The 21938-nt window shown below is 43.2% G+C and overlaps 1 protein-coding gene across 2 annotated transcripts in view; it reads right to left on the bottom strand.

The window, feature by feature from the left end:
• itga8 (integrin subunit alpha 8) overlaps window positions 1-21938 on the bottom strand; it is a 256311-nt gene that overhangs the window by 193615 nt on the left and 40758 nt on the right. For both annotated transcript variants that reach the window (XM_033012781.1, XM_033012773.1), the window contains exons 7-10: window positions 14927-15052; window positions 2203-2247; window positions 2016-2059; window positions 247-303 (exon numbers count right to left, since the gene is read on the bottom strand). In XM_033012781.1, the coding sequence (XP_032868672.1) occupies window positions 247-303; window positions 2016-2059; window positions 2203-2247; window positions 14927-15052 (272 nt within the window). The remainder of the gene's footprint in view (window positions 1-246; window positions 304-2015; window positions 2060-2202; window positions 2248-14926; window positions 15053-21938) is intronic.

Here is a 21938-nt window from a genome sequence, read left to right as displayed (position 1 = left end):
CAAGAACATTTCATTTTTATCTCTAGTTCCCCATGACCATTTTATGCATCTCAGCATAACCTGTTTTCTACTTTGTTACCGAGACTCAGCAGTCATTCCATTACTTTTGACTTTTTTTAGCTATTTGGATTTCTAACATAATTGAAGTCACTATTACTCTACAATAAAATTGACATGTTTCGAGGTCTTCCAGAAGAGAAAGTTTTCAAGGCTTTTAAAAAAATTAAACAAGCAAAGAGGTCTTACCTTTTCACCAGTAAAATTCAGAATGAAAGTCATATCTGTTGAATTTATAATAGCAACCTACAAAACAAAAGTTGGCATTGATCATCTTTTCTGGACAATGTGATCATAATAATAAATATGTGAACACTGTCAACATCTAATAATACTCTTTCTGGAGGTGACAGATAAACAGTGCTATCTCTACACAGTATTGCTAGCTGCTCCGGACTCTGTTAGGCTGCATTGCACAATCTAAGCACCACCTGCAGTTCCTTGTGTTTGCAGTACTGTAAATGTGTTCTCAACGTAGCCTCGTGCAGCTGGAGCAAGACTTCTCCACTTCAGGTAACTCACCCTCTTTCAATCCATATCAGAATTGGCCTCTTCTTCATGGCTTTAGTTTAGTTTCAGAGACACAGCATGAAACAGGCCCTTCGGCCCACCGAGTCCGCATCGACCAGCATTCACCCGTTCGTTAGTTCTATCCTTTACACATGGGACAATTTGCAGAAGCCCTACAAACCTGCATGTGTTTGGAGTGTGGGACGAAACCGGAGCACCCGGAGGAAACCCATGGAGTCACAAGGACGTACAAACGCCATACAGAAACCACCCATTGTCAGGTTCGAACCTGTGTCCCTGGTGCTGTAAAGGGCCTGTCCCATGAGCATGCGACTGCATGCGGCAACCGCGACCAAACCGGAAGCGGGGGCCGCGCGGAGGTCGAGTGATCCCCGTACAGGGCTGGTCCCACCAGCATGCGACTGCATGCGGCGAGCACGACCAAACCGGAAGCGGGCGCGGGGAGGTCGAGTGAGTGACGTGAAGTTCGAGCGAAGTCCGCGGGAAGTTAGCGCATGACGTACAGGTTCAAGACGCTGCGTACGGCGTCATGGCGCTGCATCTGCCCGTCGAGGATGTGCATACGGCCTCAATGTGGCTGCGGGCCGGCAGGCCGTTGCCGCTCGGATTTTTGAACAGTCAGTTTTCCGGAGCCCCGCGCGATGTCGGGACTAGCTCCGCACAACTCCATACAGCTCCGGCGATCGAAGTGGGACCGGCCCCGCAAGGCCGTACGGCTCAAGCGACCACATTAGGTCGCGCTTGCTGCATGCAGTCGCATGCTCGTGGGACCGGCCCTTTAGGCAGCAACTTTACTGTTGCGCTACTGTGCTGCCACTGTGTCATCATGTTTCTCGTTATCAATTAGTAAAGTTTGGCCAGTTGGGCATGCCTAACAGCACTTGTTAATAGCAACACATTGACAGATAAAATAGAATAATCTGATTTTATCAGCCGGAATAACTAATTTGGTCTTAACCTGTCAGAGATATTCGCCACCCCTCACCCCACTTCTCTGCTGCTGAAAACATACTTGTTTCACTATTTCCTAATTGTAGTAAAGGGTCTTGGACCTGATGCTATTTCTCTTTCTGCAGATGTTACCTGATCTGCTGAGTGTTTGCAACGCTTTCTGCAATTTTATTCTCTTTGCCTCTTGCAATAAAAGGAACATTACCTCCCTAACTACTTGCTGTTAAATTTTTATATAACCACATGCCCCCGAATACCATTTCAACAATATTCTCCTTTTCAGGTATAAGTTAAAACAGTTGATGAAAGTCTCCATTTTGACTCATTTTCCCTAATTCAGCAGCACTCAACGATGCAAGAAAAAAATAATGCATAAAATATCTTAAACTATCCCTTTAGCACAGGAAGAAATGAAAACAAAAATGAAAGCTTCATGGTTTTTGGGAATAAAATCTAGACAAAAGAGTAATACGTACATATCCAACTGACTGAGCACCTCTTGGAATCCCAGCAACAAATTCTAGTTAAAAGAAAAAGCCAGTTGGCAAACATGGTTTTATTAGGTTAGTTAGAGATATGTCTTTGTATTTTAAGGAAGAGGAAATGGCTAATAAAGGCGTAATGAATGAGTGCATGCCTTCGGTGATCAATTAGACCACTTACCTTGTTCAGAGTCTCCTGTGAATTCCCCTACGGCAACCGAGTATCCTGTTAAGAAGATAAATTACCCTCATATGGTCAAATTGTAGTAATTACAACATCAAAGCACATAATTCATATGGAAAAGCTGCTGAAAGGGGTGCCATCCTGGTAGTTGTTGGGATCTCAGCCACCATTGGTAACCCTGACAGAATGAGCGTGGGTTTAGAGTGATTGCACCAAGTTACCTTGCATCTGACACAGTAGCACCCGCGGACTGAAATCTCTGGTGCCTGCTGCCACCCCAAAGTGTAAGGCAGTCAATCCTTCCTCCCAGCTCTGCCCCTCTAGATATAGAGTGGACATGTTTGGGGGAGATACATGTTCCATCTAAAGCAACATCCCCAAAACCTATACTAGAGGCCAGCAGCAAAGTACACATTTCTAGCTTTCATTGCTCCTCAGATAATCTGGGCAGATGTACAACAGAAGACCCGCAAGCTGGAAGCATATTATATACAATAAAATAGGCGTAGTAGAAGGCCATTCAGCTTGCTCTACCAAATAACGTGATCATGGCTGATTATTCAAATGGTTCTTCTGTTCCAGCTTTCTCTCCACAATCCTTGACCCTTCCAGCCCCGAGAACAAAATCCTTCTCCTTCTTAAATACATTCAAATATTTGACTCCAACTGTTTTTTTGGTATTGAATTCCATAAAATCTCCACTCTAAGGAAGATGAGGTCCCTGTGGTAATTCACTAACCACTATCTGCCTTGTATATAAAGCCCCGTGTATTCTAATTCTTTCATTCCTAGTGTCCACCTAGTTCTCTATCCATAATCAGCATTTACCCCATAATTTCATCTTTTCTTTTTATTTTACATGTTATTCTTTTATGTGGGATCTTCTTGAAAGTTTTCTGGAAATCTAAATACACAATACATATACACTGATTCTCCCTCATCTATTCTGTGATTTACATCCATAAAAAGTCCAGTAGATTCATTACAACCTTTATATAAAACTGTAGCATCTACCCGACCGGTGGTGACAGGCCTTTAATTGCCTGCTTTTTTTCTACCTCTTTTTTTTTTTAATATTGGGATTATATTAATCACCCTCCAATCGTTTGGAAGTGTTCCAGAGGAATGATGGAAATTGACCAATGCATCCAACATTTCTATGGCCAGTTCCATAAGTACTCTGGGATACAGACTATCAGGCCTTGGGGATTTTGCCAACATTATTCACTTCAGTTTCATTTTACATTTATCATTTTATTAAATTATTGTGAAATAAAAACCCTATAAAATAAGCTTTCTGTTCCACCTCACATTCACACTTCATTTTTTTAAAGTGTGAGGCTGCTCGTTGGAAAAATGTTAATAATGCCAACTCTTTTCCCTCTCTCCCTTTTTAATTATTTATTTTTATTACTTGACAGCCTTCAACTGATTGTGTTTTCCTTTGCAGATTTCCACCGGAGAGAAGCAGAATGCATGCAAAATGGAATAGTTTGGGCGCACAGTGCAGCACTGAAATCACAATGTTAAATGTATATTACTAATACACACAAGTTCTTCCTTGTGAGGAACTAAGTACTTGTATAAGCATTCGTAATATACATTTAATATTGCAATTTAATTGCTTCAGAATGGATGCAAATTCAGTGGATTCAAAACTATTCAAATGTGGCGCATGTGTGTTTTCATCCTATAGTTTCACAAGTTCACAAGTTATAGGAGTAGAATTAGGCCATTTGGCCCATCGGGCCCACTTCACCATTCAATCATGGCTGATCTCTGCCTCCTAATCCCATTTTCCTGCCCTCTCCATAACCCTTGACACCCGTTCTAATCAGGAATTTGTCTATCTCTGCCTTAAAAATATTTGTGAGCTGTTTGTCGGTGAAGGCATATGGAAAGATCCCATGAAATTCACTGCCACCTTCGACTTGTCAGCACAGACTTTGGTCAATTGAAGTAAATTTTGTTTGACAATCCTTATCTCTAGTGCAAAACGCTGCCCTCATATATATGTTTCTGAGACCTGGACAGCCTTTAAGAGGTATCCTAAGGCACTGGGAAAATATCATGAAATGTCTCTGCAAAATCCTCCAAACTCACTGGAGGAATATCAAATCAGCATCAATATATTATTCCAGATCAATATCCAAAGCACTGAGGCCCTGTTTATTCTTGGCTGCTTTGGGCAGGCTACGCCATGTGCATGCCTGCCTTCAGGCCTGTTCCAAGCTCTCTCATGAGAAAAGGTTGTATAGTGAACAGCGAAGGAAAAAAAATCAGGGATCTGCTCAAAGCCAGCATGAAGAAATGCAATTTGCCCACTGACATCCGAGAATCCCTTGGAACAACTCAGACTGAGGAAGAAGCAATCAGAACAAGTAGATAGTATGGTAAGAAGGCATATAGTATGCTCGAGGCATGTTCAAGACATATAGTCGAGGCACAGTGGCGCAGCGGTAGAGTTGCTGCCTTACAGCACCAGACACGTGTGTTCGATCTAGCATCGAACGTTCCAGATCCAGGATGCTGTCTGTGTGGAGTTTGTACGTTCTTCCCGTGACCGCATAGATTTTCCCCAGGTTCTCTGGTTTACTCACACATTCCAAAGAAAATACGGTTTGTAGATTAATTAAATTGGCTTAGCTAAAGATTGTAAATTTCCTTTAGCATGTAGGATAGTGCTAGTGAACGGCGATCGCTGGTCATCGCAGACTCCGTGGGCCAAAGGGCCTGTTTCCGCGCTATATCTCTAAACTAAACTAAACATTGAGTACAAGAGTCAGGAAGTCATGATACAGTTTTATAGGGCTTTGGTTAGGCCACATTTGGAGTACAGAGTGCAGTTCTGGCCACCTTATTAAAGGAAGGATGGAAAGGAAAGAAAGGAGGCTTTGGAAAGGATTCAAGGGAAAATTGCCAGAATTATGCCAGGTTTAAGGGGTATTAGCTACAGGGAGTGGCTGTACAGACTTGGAATATTTTTCTGGAATGCCAGAGGTCTCGGGAGACGTGATAGAAGTATATGAAATTATGAGAGGCACAGATAGGGAAGACTGTCAGAACATTTTTCCCAAAATGGAAATATTAAATACTGGAGGGTAAAGCTTTAAGGTGAGAGGAGCAAAGATTAAAGGAGATGTGTGGGGCAAGTTTTTTGTTCACACAGAGGGTGGTGAGTGCTTTGTATATTTTGCCAGGGGTAGTGGTGAAAGCATGTACATTAATGGCATTAAAGAGACTTTTGATTAGGCATAGCCTCCTTTTGCTCAAGTATTTTATTTAATTCACATGTTTAAGCAATAATGTTTTATTATTAGGTACACAAAAAAGCTGGAGAAACTCAGCGGGTGCAGCAGCATCTATGGAGCGAAGGAAATAGGCAACGTTTCGGGCCGAAACCCTTCTTCACCGGCACCAGCAAAACATACCTCAATGTTTTATTATTAATGTTTAATGTTTAATGTGTCATTCCTAACTGTCATTGTATGTCATGTTGTCACTTGCAGGTGGAGCACCAAGGCAAATTCCTTGTATGTGAATGCTTGGCCAATAAACTTATTCATTCATTCATATGGATATGCAAGGAATGGCGGGATATGAATTCTGTGCAGGACGGTAAGATTTGGTCTTAGTATCATGTTGGGAACAGACATTGTGGAGCAAAGGGCCTGTTTCTGTGTTGTACTATGTTTTGTGCTATGTTTCATGTCTATGGAAAACTGTAAAGAGGACCTCAAGTCCATGCATTTGGAGCTCTGGGTGACTGGGGGTAGGAGTGGTTATATTAACCCTCACAGTCCACCCACCCACCCGTCCCTCCACGATTGCCCATCAGCCACTGCTTATCCGACCTTATCAACAGTGTGCTCACTTTGAAATTCCAGTGTGTTTTAAATTATATTTATATTAAATCTAAACTTACTTAGCAATGATCTATTTGGGACAAATTGCAAATTAAATAAATATGCATTTTGGAATGTCGACATTGAAAATAGCCTTTGGTAACTTTCACCAACATAACACTACCCTTTTCTTATTTAATAAGCAGGAGGTGATAAATGTCTAGACCCGCTTCTAAACATGCTGATAAAATATGTGTTTCAGTGTATATAATGACATTTGGTGAAAATAACAACTATACAACATACTGTAAAATGGGTTTCGGCCCGAAACGTTGCCTATTTCCTTCGCTCCTTAGATGCTGCTGCACCCGCTGAGTTTCTCCAGCTTTTTTGTGTACCTTCGATTTTCCAGCATCTGCAGTTCCTTCTTAAACACTACTGTAAATTTTAATGGCTGCCTATCCATTAAACTAACTAAATGTACTTTTACAATATAGTGTACATCTTCAATAACTAAAACCCACCTACACCATGTGGTAACTTGTCATTTCAAGTTAACCAACAGCAAAGTAAGAATCGTGAAAATAAAATAAGATGCACAAGATGGCAGTCTGAAATGAATCTGGAAATATTCTCTCAATTACCCCATTTCACAAATTGTAGTATAGGGTTATTTGAGAATCCCTATAGGAGAAACAGGCACTTTGGAATCAAGACGACAAGAATGAATTTCTTCACGGTCTTCTTCATTCTCCATCGCAATGCTTTCCAGATCCCAACAAAAAATGTTTTACATGTTGCCTCCAGTTCTTTTTCCCCATACATCTTAAACAAAGTTTCCGCTAGTTACCAAATCTCCAGTTGATTTCTCCTTTTTTTTTGTAGCCTGGAGCTTTCTTCCCCACTCTTAATTGTATTAACAATGTTAGTCTCAGCAGCAAACTTTCTTAATTGTGGCTCCTACATTAATGTAAAAGTCATTTATATACACCACAAAAAAGCAAGGGCCATAATAATTTAGCCCCAGGGATTCCTGCCTCCAGTCACTACAATTCTCATCAATCAATAGCCTTTCCTTTCTCTCAAGCGGCCGATAGTTAACCCAACCTTCCACCTTCCCTCAGGCTTACTTACTTGATCATGAGGGATTTTGTCACACACCTCACCAAAATCCAATGATCTACTGTACATCAAACTTTCTGACCTCATCAATGCCCTCTACAACCTTTTCATAAAATTCTAATATATTATCAGCCAAGATCTACCATGAACTAATCCATGCCAACTTTTGTTGATTTCTCATGGCCCCCTGAATGCCAATTCATGCTGTCCACCAGAAACTTTCCAACCACTTGCTTAGTCTTGATATCAGGTTGACAGTTATCAATAACTGATTTAAATACACATTTAATAAAAAAAACATTGAAAAATACTAGAAATGCTCAGTACCTGGAACACCCTGTGGAAAGAATTCAGGTGATAGGTCACTGACGTGAAATACGGAATCAGATTATCTCTGCACGGTTACTACAAAGTCTGCCACATAGTATCATCATAAAAAGGCAGAAAGTGTGGGAGTAATTCAACGTCAGGTAGCATCTCAGGAGAACATGGCGAGGTGATGTTTCAGGTTGGGACCCTTCAGACTTTTCGAGAGTTGCTGCTGAGTTACTCCAGCACTTTGTGTCTTTTTTATTAATGTAAACCAGAATCTGCCATTCCTTGTTTCTACATATTATCAGCATTCAGGTTTTATTTCAGATTTACAGTGTTCTGCTTTTTTTTCTTTTGCCTTATCTCCACTTGCAGTGATTGCCCGAAGACTAAATATTCCCTCCCATCCCCATGACTACCAATGACTTTCAACGTGAAAAAGGCTGTGTTGATTTCTGAAACAAATTTAGCTGCTCTACAGTGGCAACACATAAACCTTCCCTTAAATGTTTGTCCTTTTTGCTAGGGTAATTATTGTAACTAAAAGGCATCAGCTTGTATTACCATACATAAACTAGTTGAATTCACCACTTAAAAGTAAAACACTATTCGTAAATGTCAACTCACAATAAGGACAATGATCTAATTCAATTCAACAAGCAACAGCTGTGCCTGTTTAGCTGCATTGAGGCCAGTCAATTTGCTGTATAAATATAAAAGCTGTTCCTTTGACTGCATTGCTTTTAGAGTGCAGATCGTTTTAATGTGGTGTTTCTTTGATTAACATCTTTAACAGATTGGACATCTGGTGGCCAATAATGTGTCATGATATTCCAAAAGCTTCACACAGCAAATCATGACATTCCATCCCTGGTTTATTTAATTTCACAATCATTTTGTTGCATCTATTTAGACCCTGATATGTGTGATTCTCCCCAAACTAAGGTTTCAAAAGACAATAGGTGCAGGAGTAGGCCATTCGGCCCTTCGAGCCAGCACCGCCATTCAATGTGATCATGGCTGATCATCCACAATCACTACCCCGTTCCTGCCTTCTCCCCATATCCCCTGACTCCGCTATCTTTAAGAGCCCTATCTAGCTCTCTCTTGAAAGTATCCAGAGAACCAGCCTCCACCGCCCTTAGAGGCAGAGAATTCCACAGACCTTTTCACAAAGTTTCACAATTGGAGGGCCACGCAAACAAACTGTTTATAAAAAGATGACAATGAAAGGAAATGTATTTTGTGTTTTTTTTAATCTATTCCATTAGAAAGCATTTGACAAGATCCTGCACCTTAGACAGAGTAAGGTGCATGATTCCATGTTGAAACATTTCCATAACAGAAAGCAATACAAGTTATAACCATATAACCGTATAACAATTACAGCACGGAAACAGGCCATCTCGACCCTTCTAGTCCGTGCCGAACACATAATCTCCCCTAGTCCCATATACCTGCGCTCAGACCATAACCCTCCATTCCTTTCCCATCCATATAACTATCCAATTTATTTTTAAATGATAAAAACGAACCTGCCTCCACCACCTTCACTGGAAGCTCATTCCACACAGCTACCACTCTCTGAGTAAAGAAGTTCCCCCTCATGTTACCCCTAAACTTCAGTCCCTTAATTCTCAAGTCATGTCCCCTTGTTTGAATCTTCCCTACTCTCAGTGGGAAAAGCTTTTCCACGTCAACTCTGTCTATCCCTCTCATCATTTTAAAAACCTCTATCAAGTCCCCCCTTAACCTTCTGCGCTCCAAAGAATAAAGCCCTAACTTGTTCAACCTTTCTCTGTAACTTAGTTGCTGAAACCCAGGCAACATTCTAGTAAATCTCCTCTGTACTCTCCCTATTTTGTTGACATCCTTCCTATAATTAGGCGACCAAAATTGTACACCATACTCCAGAATTGGCCTCACCAATGCCTTGTACAATTTTAACATTACATCCCAACTTCTATACTCAATGCTCTGATTTATAAAGGCCAGCACACCAAAAGCTTTCTTTACCACCCTATCTACATGAGATTCCACTTTCAGGGAACTGTGCACAGTTATTCCCAGATCCCTCTGTTCACCTACATTCTTCAATTCCCTACCATTTACCATGTACGTCCTATTTTGATTTGTCCTGCCAAGATGTAGCACCTCACACTTATCAGCATTAAACTCCATCTGCCATCTTTCAGCCCACTCTTCCAACTGGCATAAATCTCTCTGTAGACTTTGAAACTCTACTTCAATACCCGCAACCCCACCTATCTTAGTATCATCTGCATACTTACTAATCCAATTTACCACACCATCGTCCAGATCATTGATGTACATGACAAACAACAGTGGACCCAACACAGATCCCTGTGGCACCCCACTCGTCACTGGCCTCCAACTTGACAAACAACCATCCACCATTACTCTCTGGCATCTCCCATTCAGCCACTGTTGAATCCATCTTGCTACTCCACCATTAATACCCAACCATTGAACCTTCTTAACCAACCTTCCATGAGGAACCTTGTCAAAGGCCTTACTGAAGTCCATATACACAACATCCACTGCTTTACCCTCATCAATTTCCCGAGTAACATCTTCAAAAAATTCAAGAAGATTAGTTAAACATGACCTTCCAGGCACAAATCCATGTTGACTGTTCCTAATCAGACCCTGTTTATCCAGATGCTTATATATATTATCTCTAAGTATTCTTTCCATTAATTTGCCCATCACTGACGCCAAACTAACAGGTCTATAATTGCTAGGTTTACTCTTAGACCCCTTTTTAAACAATGGAACAACATGCGCAGTACGCCAATCCTCCGGCACTATTCCCGTTTCTAATGACATTTGAAATATTTCTGCCATAGCCCCTGGTATTTCTACACTAACTTCCCTCAATGTCCTAGGGAATATCCTGTCCGGACCTGGAGACTTATCCACTTTTATATTTCTCAAAAGTGTCAGTACTTCCTCTTCTTTGATCCTCATAGTTTCCATAGCTACTCTACTTGTTTCCCTTACCTCACATAATTCAATATCCTTCTCCTTGGTGAATACCGAAGAAAAGAAACTGTTCAATATCTCCCCCATCTCTTTTGGCTCTGCAGATAGTTGGCCACTCTGACTCTCTAATGGACCAATTTTATCCCTCGTTATCCTTTTGCTATTAATATAGCGGTAGAAACCCTTCGGATTTACTTTTACCTTACTTGCCAAAGCAACCTCATATCTTCTTTTAGCTTTTCTAATTTCTTTCTTAAGATTCTTTTTACATTCTTTATACTCCTCAAGCACCTCATTTACTCCATGCTGCCTATAACTATTGTAGATCTCCCTCTTTTTCCGAACCAAGTGTCCAATTTCCCTTGAAAACCATGGCTCTTTACAATTTTTACGATTTCCTTTCAACCGAACAGGGACATAAAGATTCTGTACTCTTAAAATTTCAGCTTAAAATGTACTCCATTTCTCTTCCACATCTTTCCCATAAAACAAACTGTCCCAATTTACTCCTTTTAAATCCTTTCGCATCTCCTCAAAGTTAGCCTTTCTCCAATCAAAAATCTCAACCCTAGGTCCAGTTCTGTACCCTCTCCATAATTATATTGAAACTAATGGTATTGTGATCACTGGACCCGAACTGTTCCCCAACGCATACCTCTGCCACCTGACCCATCTCATTTCCTAACAGGAGGTCCAGTACCGCCCCTTCTCTAGTAGGTACTTCTATGTATTGTTGCAAAAAACTATCCTGCACACATTTTACAAACTCCAACCCATCCAGCCCATTTACAGAATGTGTTTCCCAGTCTATGTGTGGAAAATTGAAATCTCCCACAATCACTACCTTGTGCTTACTACTAATATCTGCAATCTCCTTACATATTTGCTCTTCCAATTCTCGCTCCCCATTTGGCGGTCTATAATACACCCCTATAAGTGTTGCTACCCCTTTCCCATTTCTCAGTTCCACCCAAATAGCCTCCCTAGACGAGCCCTCTAATCTATCCTGCCAAAGCACTGCTGTAATATCTTCCCTGATAAGCAATGCAACACCTCCACCTCTTGCTCCTCCAATTCTATCACACCTGAAGCAACGAAATCCTGGAATATTTAGTTTCCAATCACAGCCCTCCTGCAACCATGTTTCACTGATCGCCACAACATCATACTTCCAGGTGTCAATCCAGGCTCTAAGTTCATCCACTTTTCTTACAATGCTCCTAGCATTAAAATATACACATTTAAGAAACCCACCCTCTCTTATTCTGATTATTTTCTTTTTCTTCTCTCTCCCCTACATCTCTCTCCCCTACCTTTATTAGTTATGAATATATATTGTTCAGCTGGAATAACTGTCACTGATCCAACTATTACTTTTACCATTATCATTCATAAACTGACCTTGCCTAACAATAATTTCACTGTGCTATTTAGGAAGTTATACGAAGATCTGGACTGGAAAGGCCACTCACATTCAATAACAGAGGAGTTTATGAGGCTCTTAGATAGCCACATGGATATGAAGAGAATGGAGGGATATGAATCATGAGCAGGCAGATGAGATTAGTTTATCTTTATTAGTTAATCTGAGTTAGTTTTATCTTCATGTTTGGCACAGATATTGTGGGGAAGGGGCCTGTTCCTTTACTGTACTCTTGTATGTTCTAACATTGCATTGATTTTATCTAATTTATTACATGCAAGAGTAGTAACATTAAAAGTGAGTGCTGAATAATTACTGTCTTGTGACTATTGAAGCATTGAATTATCTGCGTCTAGCAGTCATCAACATATTCTCCACTGCAGTAAAAAATTGTCAATGGAACAATGCACAGACCAAAATACACAATTCATTAAATTCAATACACAATTCACTATTTCTCTCTACACTTTCCGTGCTGTTGCAGTCTAGACCTGAAACATCAAACATCCCTTTGCCCTCCTCAGATCTCGACTCATTGTGTAGCAATGTTACAAAATTTTGAGATTTTAAAAATCAAATCTGCAATTTATCCCATCAGATAAAGCATAAAAAGAACTTTAATTTGACACCTAATTCACTTTCATATCTTCAGTGTTAAAAAAGTTATGGTCATTTTCATACTCGGAAATTAGCAACTTGTTCCCTATTGCTTTTCCATTGACTTAACACAAAAGCTGTGATCGAGGACAAGTCAAAAGCCCATAACTTTCTTAAAAATTAAGAGAACTGAATGAAATTTTCAGTTATTATAGATTGAAGCATTCTGAAACAAATATAAACATCTTACTTGGATGACCTGAAATTAAAGCATATAATTAGTTAATTACCTAATGGTGGGCGGCGCGACTCTTGTCAGCAGCGGCCTCTGCAGTCCGTCTGTGTTTTATTATTTTTTTTCTCGTTTTTATGTCGTTTTTGTTATTTTTTTTGTTGGGGTATGTGTGTGGGGGGTGGGGGTGGTGTGGGGGGGGAGGGGGTAACTTTAAAATCTTTCCCCTGCACGGGAGACCCGACCTTTTCTTTGTCGGTTCTCCGTTGTCGTTGGGGCTGCAACGTGGAGCGGCCTCCAACAGGAACGACCTGGGGTTCCAGCTGCGGAGCTGCCGACTACTCACCGTCACGGGGCTGGCCGAGTCCGGAGCGGGTGGAGCTGTGGTGGACGCTGCTGCCACCCGACCCCCGGAGATTAGGAGGCTGCAACTGCGGGTTTGGCGGACGGCGGCACCGGGAGACCGCGGGTCCATGCTGGGTGACCGCTTTTCGGGGCTTCCGCAACGGCGACTTCTCCCGCCCGAGTTGCGGGGTTGAAGAGCACCTGAGCGGTGCCTTACACCATCGCCCCGCGCGGCTTGGAATGGCCGCGGGACTTTGCGAGCGCACGCCGGGGGCTCTAACACCAAGACCCGGTGTCCGGCCTTGCATCACCCGGCGTGGCTTTAATGGCCGCGGGACAATCGCCATCGCCAGCCGGGGGCTTTGACTTTGACATCGGGGGGGAGAGTGCAGTGGAGAGATAAGTTTTTTTTGCCTTCCATCACAACGATGTGATGGATGTTTGTGTAAACTGTGTTGTGTCTCGGGTCTTTTTGTTTTGTAATGTATGGCTGCAGAAACGACATTTCGTTTGGACCTCAAGGGGTCCAAATGACAATAAATTTAATTGTATTGTATTGTTGTATTGTGTAGTTAATTACAAAATTTCGGCTCTTCAAACCACGCAAGACATGCCTCTCTGCCCACTACTTTCCCATTAAAAATGTCCTGTAGATTCCATTTCTTAAGAAAAGGATTTTTTTTTTAAATAGCCTAAGTATCCAAATAACAAACTAATCCCATTCACACAAGAATTCACAATATAACATGATTTTTAAATCTCACTGTCATGAATTTATATGCCAGATGGAAGGAATGTAATGTTTAATTCCCATAAATTAATCTAGAAACATCCACTCAATATAATCAAAATTATTATTTTTTTGCACAATACATGGGACTAAAACTGATATTTAGTATAAAAATATTGACTATGGATAGACAATAACACAAAATATAGACGATTTAGATGCTCTTATGACATGATTGTCCAAAAAAAAGAGCATTAAAATCATCTTGCAAGTGGGTTTTTCTGGAACGCAATCGATTGGAACGTTGCATTTGCAGTGAATTTGAACTCCATATCAGCAGGAAAAACACTACCGGTTCGTATGGGGCCCAAATCACATTTTTGCAATATAAAATTAGATTAAAGCCATCCCAAGAAGCAAGTTTATATGTAAAATAAACGACTTACCCTTTGTTTTGCCCCATTCTTGCGATCCGTCACGTTGTAGGCATTGAGGGCGTTAGAAGTCGCTTATTTTATTCTAATTATTAAATTGTCTCGCGATTAAAAAATAAATCGGGAACGGAAGTCCAATCGATTATTCTTCAGCAGCTGGCAGCCCGAGGAAATCCGCCTCCGACAGGCAGTAGAAAACTGGATTTTAATCCCGCCCCCCCCTCAAAGGTGCCAAATTTACGCACATGGCCAGTGGCAGAACTGCAGCACCGCTGAAAATAAGTTTTGTAACATCGCTACATTGTGTTACTCCAGCACTTTGTTTTATACTCTCAATTCCAGCATAATGATCTCTAGTGACTCCATTTTACTACAAAGGTGGATGCGTCCAAATATGGATTCTGAATATACTATCCATTCAATGATAAGCAATTGTCTAATCAATAAGGTTTGATACAGAAATTGTATTGTATTCAAATTTAAATTGTAATAGGTCTGGTGCAGGTTACATTAAAATATGGTGACTAACCAGAAAGTGTTTAAGGAGCAGGATAGCTTTTTCTGAATTACAGTTTGGCAACACAATCATTGAAGTTACCCTTCAGAGGAACAATAATGAAAGTGGGTGAATTAGTTGATTGTTCATTTTTGTAAAGTATATATAGCAAGTCTCACCTAAGTAGTTGTCATCATAATCAGCAGGAGCCACTCCAGTTTGTCGTTCTCCAGTCACTCTCCGTTGCAAGTTTCTAAAGTCGTATCCATTTGAAATTTCTAAAGTATCGGCAGTAATCACCTGACCTGCAATTCAAATGTTTTAGAAAAGGCTTGAATGAAGCAAAATGCCATTTAACACATTATAATTAGATATCATTATAATTTAATATTTCCAAAATAATATACACCAGTAATTTCCTCAATTCACATGAAAATGTGAACTCTGGAACTCTCTGCCACAGAAGGTAGTTGAGGCCAGTTCATTGGCTATATTTAAGAGGGAGTTAGATGTGGCCCTTGTGGCTAAAGGGATCAGGGGGTATGGAGAGAAGCCTTGAAGGGCCGAATGGCCTACTCCTGCACCTATTTTCTATGTTTCTATGTTTCTATGATAATGCAGCCTGCTTTTGGGCCACTTGCTGATGTTCGAAGAAAAATTGGATGTGAAAATGTTTTTAATAATTCCAGATGGCTTGGAACACAGCATCTGATGTGAATCTCAAAAAATAATTATTTTGAGAAATATTAATTTATATTTATACCTAAGCCCAATAACGTATATTAATATGAATACTAATAAGTGTAATTAGCAAGGGTGTTAAAGGTTACAGGAGTAGGCAGGAGAATGAGGTTGAGAGGGAAACATAGATCAGCCATAATCGAATGGCGGAGCACACTCAATGTGCCGAATGGCCTAATTCTGCACCAATATATTATGAACATATGAATTACTCAACAATTTGCCATAGAGACAAAGATATAAACAAAGTCAACTAGTTTTAAGCATTCAAGAAGGAACTGCAGATGCTGGAAAATCGAAGGTACACAAAAATGCTTCCTTCTCCCTGCCACCCCCTATCAGTCTGAAGAAGGGTTTCGGCCCGAAACGTTGCCTATTTCCCTCGCTCCATAGATGCTGCTGCACCCGCTGAGTTTCTCCAGCATTTTTGTGTTCCTTAGTTTTAAGGATTGACTGGGACTCAAGCACTGACTATTTGTTGACCACAAAGTAATTCAAATTCTGTCCTACAAATGAGTTCTCTATTGATTTGTGGTCAATTATTAATTTAGTATAACATGAAAATTATACATTTATCACAGTCACTAACGATTTGTTAATTGTAAGATTGTTCTAAAATAATTCTAATTTTTAAAAAAATATTTAAATTATTATAATTTTGATCATTTGATTTTTCTCAATACATGACAAATAAATAAGGAATGTTTTACCTAAATGTATTAGATGTTGCTGCACAAAAAAACTATATAATGGGATTCGGCACAGCAATTGTTTACAACAGGATTTACCACACAGTGAGCCTACAGTTTTGGCTGCAGTTTGGCGGCGTTATGGCGGCGGCGACCTGAATCTGGGGCTCGGCCACGGGCCAGTGGACGACATCGTCGGGAGCTCGCAGGTCACAGGCTGGTGCCTGTTTTCCGGAGCTCCCGTGGCAACAGCTGCGTCCGCTGGACTGGAGGGCGGCAGCTTCGACCACCCCCGGGCCGCGGAGCTTGAACCGCGGGACTGACTTACCATCGCCCGGTGGGGTATCGCCTCGGCGCAGAGGGAGAAGAGGAGGGAAGAGACAGTAACTCTAAGACTTTTGCCTACATCACAGTGAGGAGGTGCTTGGTGAACTCACTGTGGTGGATGTTAATTTGTGTTTATTGTGTGTTGTTATTATTACATGTATGGCTGCAGGCAACAACATTTCGTTCAGACCGAAAGGTCTGAATGACAAATAAAGGATTCAATTCAATTCAATTCAAGTAGTATTCTTTTGTCAAGGGTCTTAAGGCTGAAAGGTTTTTCGCTATATTTATATTAAAATGTTACAATAAAATGAAATGGCCTTCATAACAATTTATGTCTACGGATGCATGTTTCAGGAATTAGACTTAGTTGATTGAGTTGACTTTTATTACAGACCACATTAGCCTTAGACAATGGACTTCCCCGGAAAATATCTCCAGAAAAGGATCATCTTGATTCTTTGTGGGGTTCTCCCAGTCTGCCATCATAACCTCAGTGAAGGTTATTAGAAACATGCAAACTCGTCTTTATCTACTGAAATCATTTTGACAACCCCCAGGGAACTGAACTCAACAATAAATGCCTCCATTTATTTAAACACATCAGTAATATGAGTGGGGGGGGAAAATGCACCCTGAGGGAAACAGTAGGCTTGGCAGGTAGCTCAAATGGTCATTAGTGAGCTGATCAGAGGCCCAGACATTCCCAGGACTAATGGAGAGACCTCCTAACATAGTCATAGAATTCTGGAGCCACCCAAGGGGTCAGGCAGCATCTCAGGAGAAAAGGAATAGTGATGTTTTGGGTCAAGACCCTTCTTCAGATTGAGAGTCAGGGGAAAGGGAAACAAGAGATATAGACCTCTCCTCCTAAGACTGGAGTGTTTTACTCAGAGAAGAGAAATTAAGGATCAGAAGACATAGGTACAATATAAGATGTGAGGAGAAAGATGTAATAGGAACCTGATGGGCAACATTTTCATACAGAGGGTGATGGGTAAATGGAACAAGCTGCCAGAGGAGGTAGTTGAGGCAGGTGCTATAACAACATTTAAAATACATTTGGACAGGTACATGGAGAAGAAAGATGTAGATGGTTTATGCATGCAACCTATAATGTAGCTACCTCATCACCACTAACCACGCCCCATCATATTAGTATAACTGTGGTATCCTCCGTTTGTTCCTCCCACTTGGTCCCGGTACGCCTGAAGGCTGGATGCAGTCAGTGCTGGGACGTGTGTGCCATGTGCTATAATAAACTCTTAGTAAAGGCTACAGTGTGTCAGCTATCATGGTGTCAGAAGTGAGATCGCTGACAGCCTCCAGCACCCCCATGTCAACCATATCCTTTAGCATAGCCTCCACCTTGCCCTTCATGGCGAACGACACTCTGTGAGGTGGGCGGATCACAGGCACCACGGAGGGGTCTGTTGCGATTTTATACACCAGCGGCAGCTTCCCCAACTTGTCATCGAACAGGTCCGGGTACTCGGATAGTGGATCCATCACTGCTTGCACCTCGTGGACCGTACGGTCGAAGGACACCAGACCAAGATCCTGGCAGGCCTGGTTGCTCAGTAGAGTTACACAGTCGCAATCCAGAATAAAGAACGACAGGTCACGGGAAGATAGTCCGGTCGTGGTTACGTGCGACGCTTCTCGTTTTGGACTGGGTGCTGCTTGCCTGCAGCCCCATGATGGTGGTTCGCTGCAGCCTATCTCTTATGCCTCCAGGACCATGACGGACACAGAGCAGCGTATTGCGCAGATAGAGAAGGAGCTGCTGGCGGTGGTGTTCGCTTGTTCAAAGTTTAAGGACTTCCTCTTTGGCACCAGGTTCACTGTTGAGACGGATCACCAGCCACTGGTGACGATACTTAACAAGCCTATACACTGCGCCCCTGCCAGGCTACAGCGGATGATGCTGCAGCTACAGCGCTTTGACTTTAAAATCGTATATAAGAGGGGCACCGAGATGCATGTGGCTGACGCGCTGTCCCGGGCCCCCCGGACCTCCTGCGACCAGCACCCCTTCGAGCAGGCAGACCTACAGGTACTGAACGTAAACTTCGTCCCGTCCAAGCAGCTCCAGTGCCTGGTTGAGCATACCGCTAACGACCCCGACCTGCAACAGCTTGCTGCTGTCATTAAGCGTGGGTGGCCTACCAAATGGACTTCATTGCCTGCTGACGTCCACCCCTTTTTTCTGGTTCGCGATGAGTTGGTCCTCCGGGACGGTATTATTATCAAGGGACACAAGGTGGTCGTCCCTGCCTCGCTGTACGGTTTGTACTTCAACGCTGCCCACATGGGGCATCCCGGGGCAGATGCCACTATCTCGCATGCCCAGGAACAATATTATTGGCCGGGCATGGCAAAGTACATCAAGGCCAGGGTGGCCTCCTGTCCGGACTGCAACTCTCTTGCCCCGCATCAGCAGCGACAGCCGCTTCTACAACAGCCTGCCCCTGACATGCCCTGGTCTTCACTGGCTGCCGATATTTTCGACTGGCGTGGGAAGCAGTACCTTGTGTTGGTCGACTCCTACTCAAATTGGTTCGAGGTGGACCTTCTCCCTGCCATCACCTCCGAGATGGTGATCAGTAAGCTACGCCGTCATTTTGCCACGTTTGGTTCCCCGGTTCGGTTGCAGACAGACAACGGCCGCCAGTTCACTAGTGCCGAATTTCAAGCTTTCGCTGCGAAGTGAAACTTCAATCATTTCACCAGCAGCCCGGAGTACCCGCAGAGCAATGGGCTGGCTGAACGGGCGGTCCGCAGTGCAAAGCACTTGCTTGAACAATCCTGTCTCTCCAACGGTGATTTCTATCAGGGTCTGCTGAACCTTCGGAATATTTCCAGAGACAGTACAATGCGATCCCCTGCCCAACGCCTCATGTCCCGCGTTATTCGCCCTCCGATGCCGATCGCCCAGCAGTCCCTGATGCCCAAAGTCCTGCAGCCTGCTGCTGTCCAGCAACGAATTGCTCAGAAGCACGAAATCCAGCGCCGCTCGCACGACAAGTCCTGCCGCCCCCTATCCCCACTGCTGCCTGGCCAGGTCGTCCGTTTGCAGACGTCTACCGGCTTTTCCCGACTCGCCACCGTGGTCGGGTTCGACAGCGCGCCACGGTCCTACCTGGTCGATTTTGAGGGGACTATCTGCCGGCGCAGTCGCCAGCACCTGTTGGCGGTCAACGAGCCCAAACCACCTCCTGCGATTCCGTATACCCCTCCATCGCGTGTCGAGCCTTCCCCCACTAACTTACCCTCTGCTCCCTGCATGCCCCGGTCGGTCCGTTTGCCTCGGGCCCCTCCCCCTGCTCTTCCATGGTTCGCTCCTCCGGCCCTGCCGTCCCGTCAGGTCTTCTCTCTCTCCGACTTCTGCTCATTCTACCCCTTCTGTTTCAGCTGGCTCACCTGTGCCTCTCCGTTCCCCTTCCAAGCTCGGGTCGGATTGTCAAACCTCCGGCTCGATACGGAGAGTTTGTTTAGCTTTGCAGGTACTGTATAACCAACCTGCCATTGCCGTAACTTGTTTAATTTGTAAGGGGAAGGATGTAGATGGTTTATGCATGCAACCTATAATGTAGTTACCTCATCACCACTAACCATGCCCCATCATATTAGTATAACTGTGGTATCCTCCCTTTGTTCCTCCCACTTGGTCCCGGTACGCCTGAAGGCTGGATGCAGTCAGTGCTGGGACGCGTGTGCCATGTGCTATAATAAACTCTTAGTAAAGGCTACAGTGTGTCAGCTATCACTCCTTTACAAAAGGTTTAGAAGGATATAGGGCAAATGATACTAGTGTAGATGTGGCACGAACAAGTTGAACTGATGGGCCGTTTTCTTGCTGCATGACTATGATTCTATGACTATGAATATGCAAGAATGCAGTATTCATTATGAGTAATGGGGGTTTTGTTGCAAAAATAATCACAAATTTCTATTCATCCATAGATATAGTTTTACGAGGAGGAGGAGCCATCTTGGAGGAACGGCTGCTAATCAGCAGCCGTCCGTTAAACTCGCTTTTAAAAAAAAAGTTTTTTAGTAAGTCCTGTGTTTCGTCCGTTTGGAGAAATGGACTTTTTAAATGTGGGGGGTAGGGGGCAATTTTATTTCTAGGTCCGTACCTGGTCGGTGAGGCAGCTTTTTCTCCAGGCTGCCCGTCGACCCGTCCTCGCGGTCTACCAGCGGGCTTGGAGCGCCGTTTCCTGGCGGGGACCGCCCAGCACCTCGGCCTCGGTGGCGGCACAGCGCTATCGTGGAGCGGAGTGGGCGATGCCTTGCCTGGGTCGCCGCGCTGGAGCGACGCACTGGAGCTCCGGTGAGCTGGACCGCCGAGAGCAACACCTCCGGGCTGCGGGTCTGCGGTGCGGAGCCGATTCCAACATCGGGAGCCTGGGAGCTCCAAACCGGCGCGGCCTTGTCGGCTTCGGAAGCAGCGGTCTACAGCTTGGAAGAGGCCGTTCCAGGTGGCCCAGCCGCTGAGAGGACTTTCCCGACGCCGGGGCAAGACCACCCGGTGAGAACGGCCAGGAACATCGGGCCTCCGTAGAGGCAACTGCGGTGGCAGGCCTGACTTTGGGTGAACTTCGGGTTGGGGACTGGACATTGTGCCTTCCCCCACAGTGGTAACCATTGTGGGGGGATGATTTTCTGTCTCTACGTAATCCTGTTAGTCTTTGTCCAAGATGGCTGCCGTGAAGGGAGAGTGTACGCTGGCGCGCTTTGGCTGCCGCTGCTCTCTCTTCACATTGTGTTTTTGATTTTCTGTTTTTGGACTGAATTCTGTTTTTAGTTTGTGTCTCTGTGATGTCTTTATTATTTATTTTACTCTGATTATATGTTTATATTCCTGTTAATCTATGTAAGGTGTCCTTGAGATGTCTGAAAGGCACCCAACAAATAAAATGTATTATTATTATTATTATTATTACGATTAGAAATTTTAGAAATCCAATAGGTGGATATCCTGAGGGATATCTCAAATTTAAAACATTATCAACAGCAACCTTACAACTTCTTGCTGCTGATCTGGCTTGTGCTTTTCTTAGTTCCGTTTTTAGAGAAACATCATAGAAAAGGCCCTTTGGCCAACCTTGTCAAGGCCGACCATTGATCAGCCATTTGCACTAGTTCTATGCTATCCCACTTTCTCATCCATTCCCGACTTTCCTGCACACTTTTACAGCAGCCAATGCACCATCAAGCCCACACACATATTTGGGATGTGGAAGGAAATTGGAGCATCCAGAGGAATCACACGCTGGCAGAGCAGACTTGATGGGATGAATGGCCAAATTCTGCTCCTATGTCTCATAATCCTATCCTCAAAAGTACAACAAATCTTATCTGTCAAATTAGACCTCCCCTCGCTTCCATACAGTCAGTCTTAAGAAGAGTCTCGACCCAAAACATCAAC

The sequence above is a fragment of the Amblyraja radiata genome, chromosome 2, assembly GCF_010909765.2.
Source record: "Amblyraja radiata isolate CabotCenter1 chromosome 2, sAmbRad1.1.pri, whole genome shotgun sequence".
Taxonomy (NCBI): Eukaryota; Metazoa; Chordata; class Chondrichthyes; order Rajiformes; family Rajidae; genus Amblyraja; species Amblyraja radiata.
Note: the sequence above shows the minus strand (reverse complement) of the source record. Positions and strands in the feature narration are given on the sequence as shown.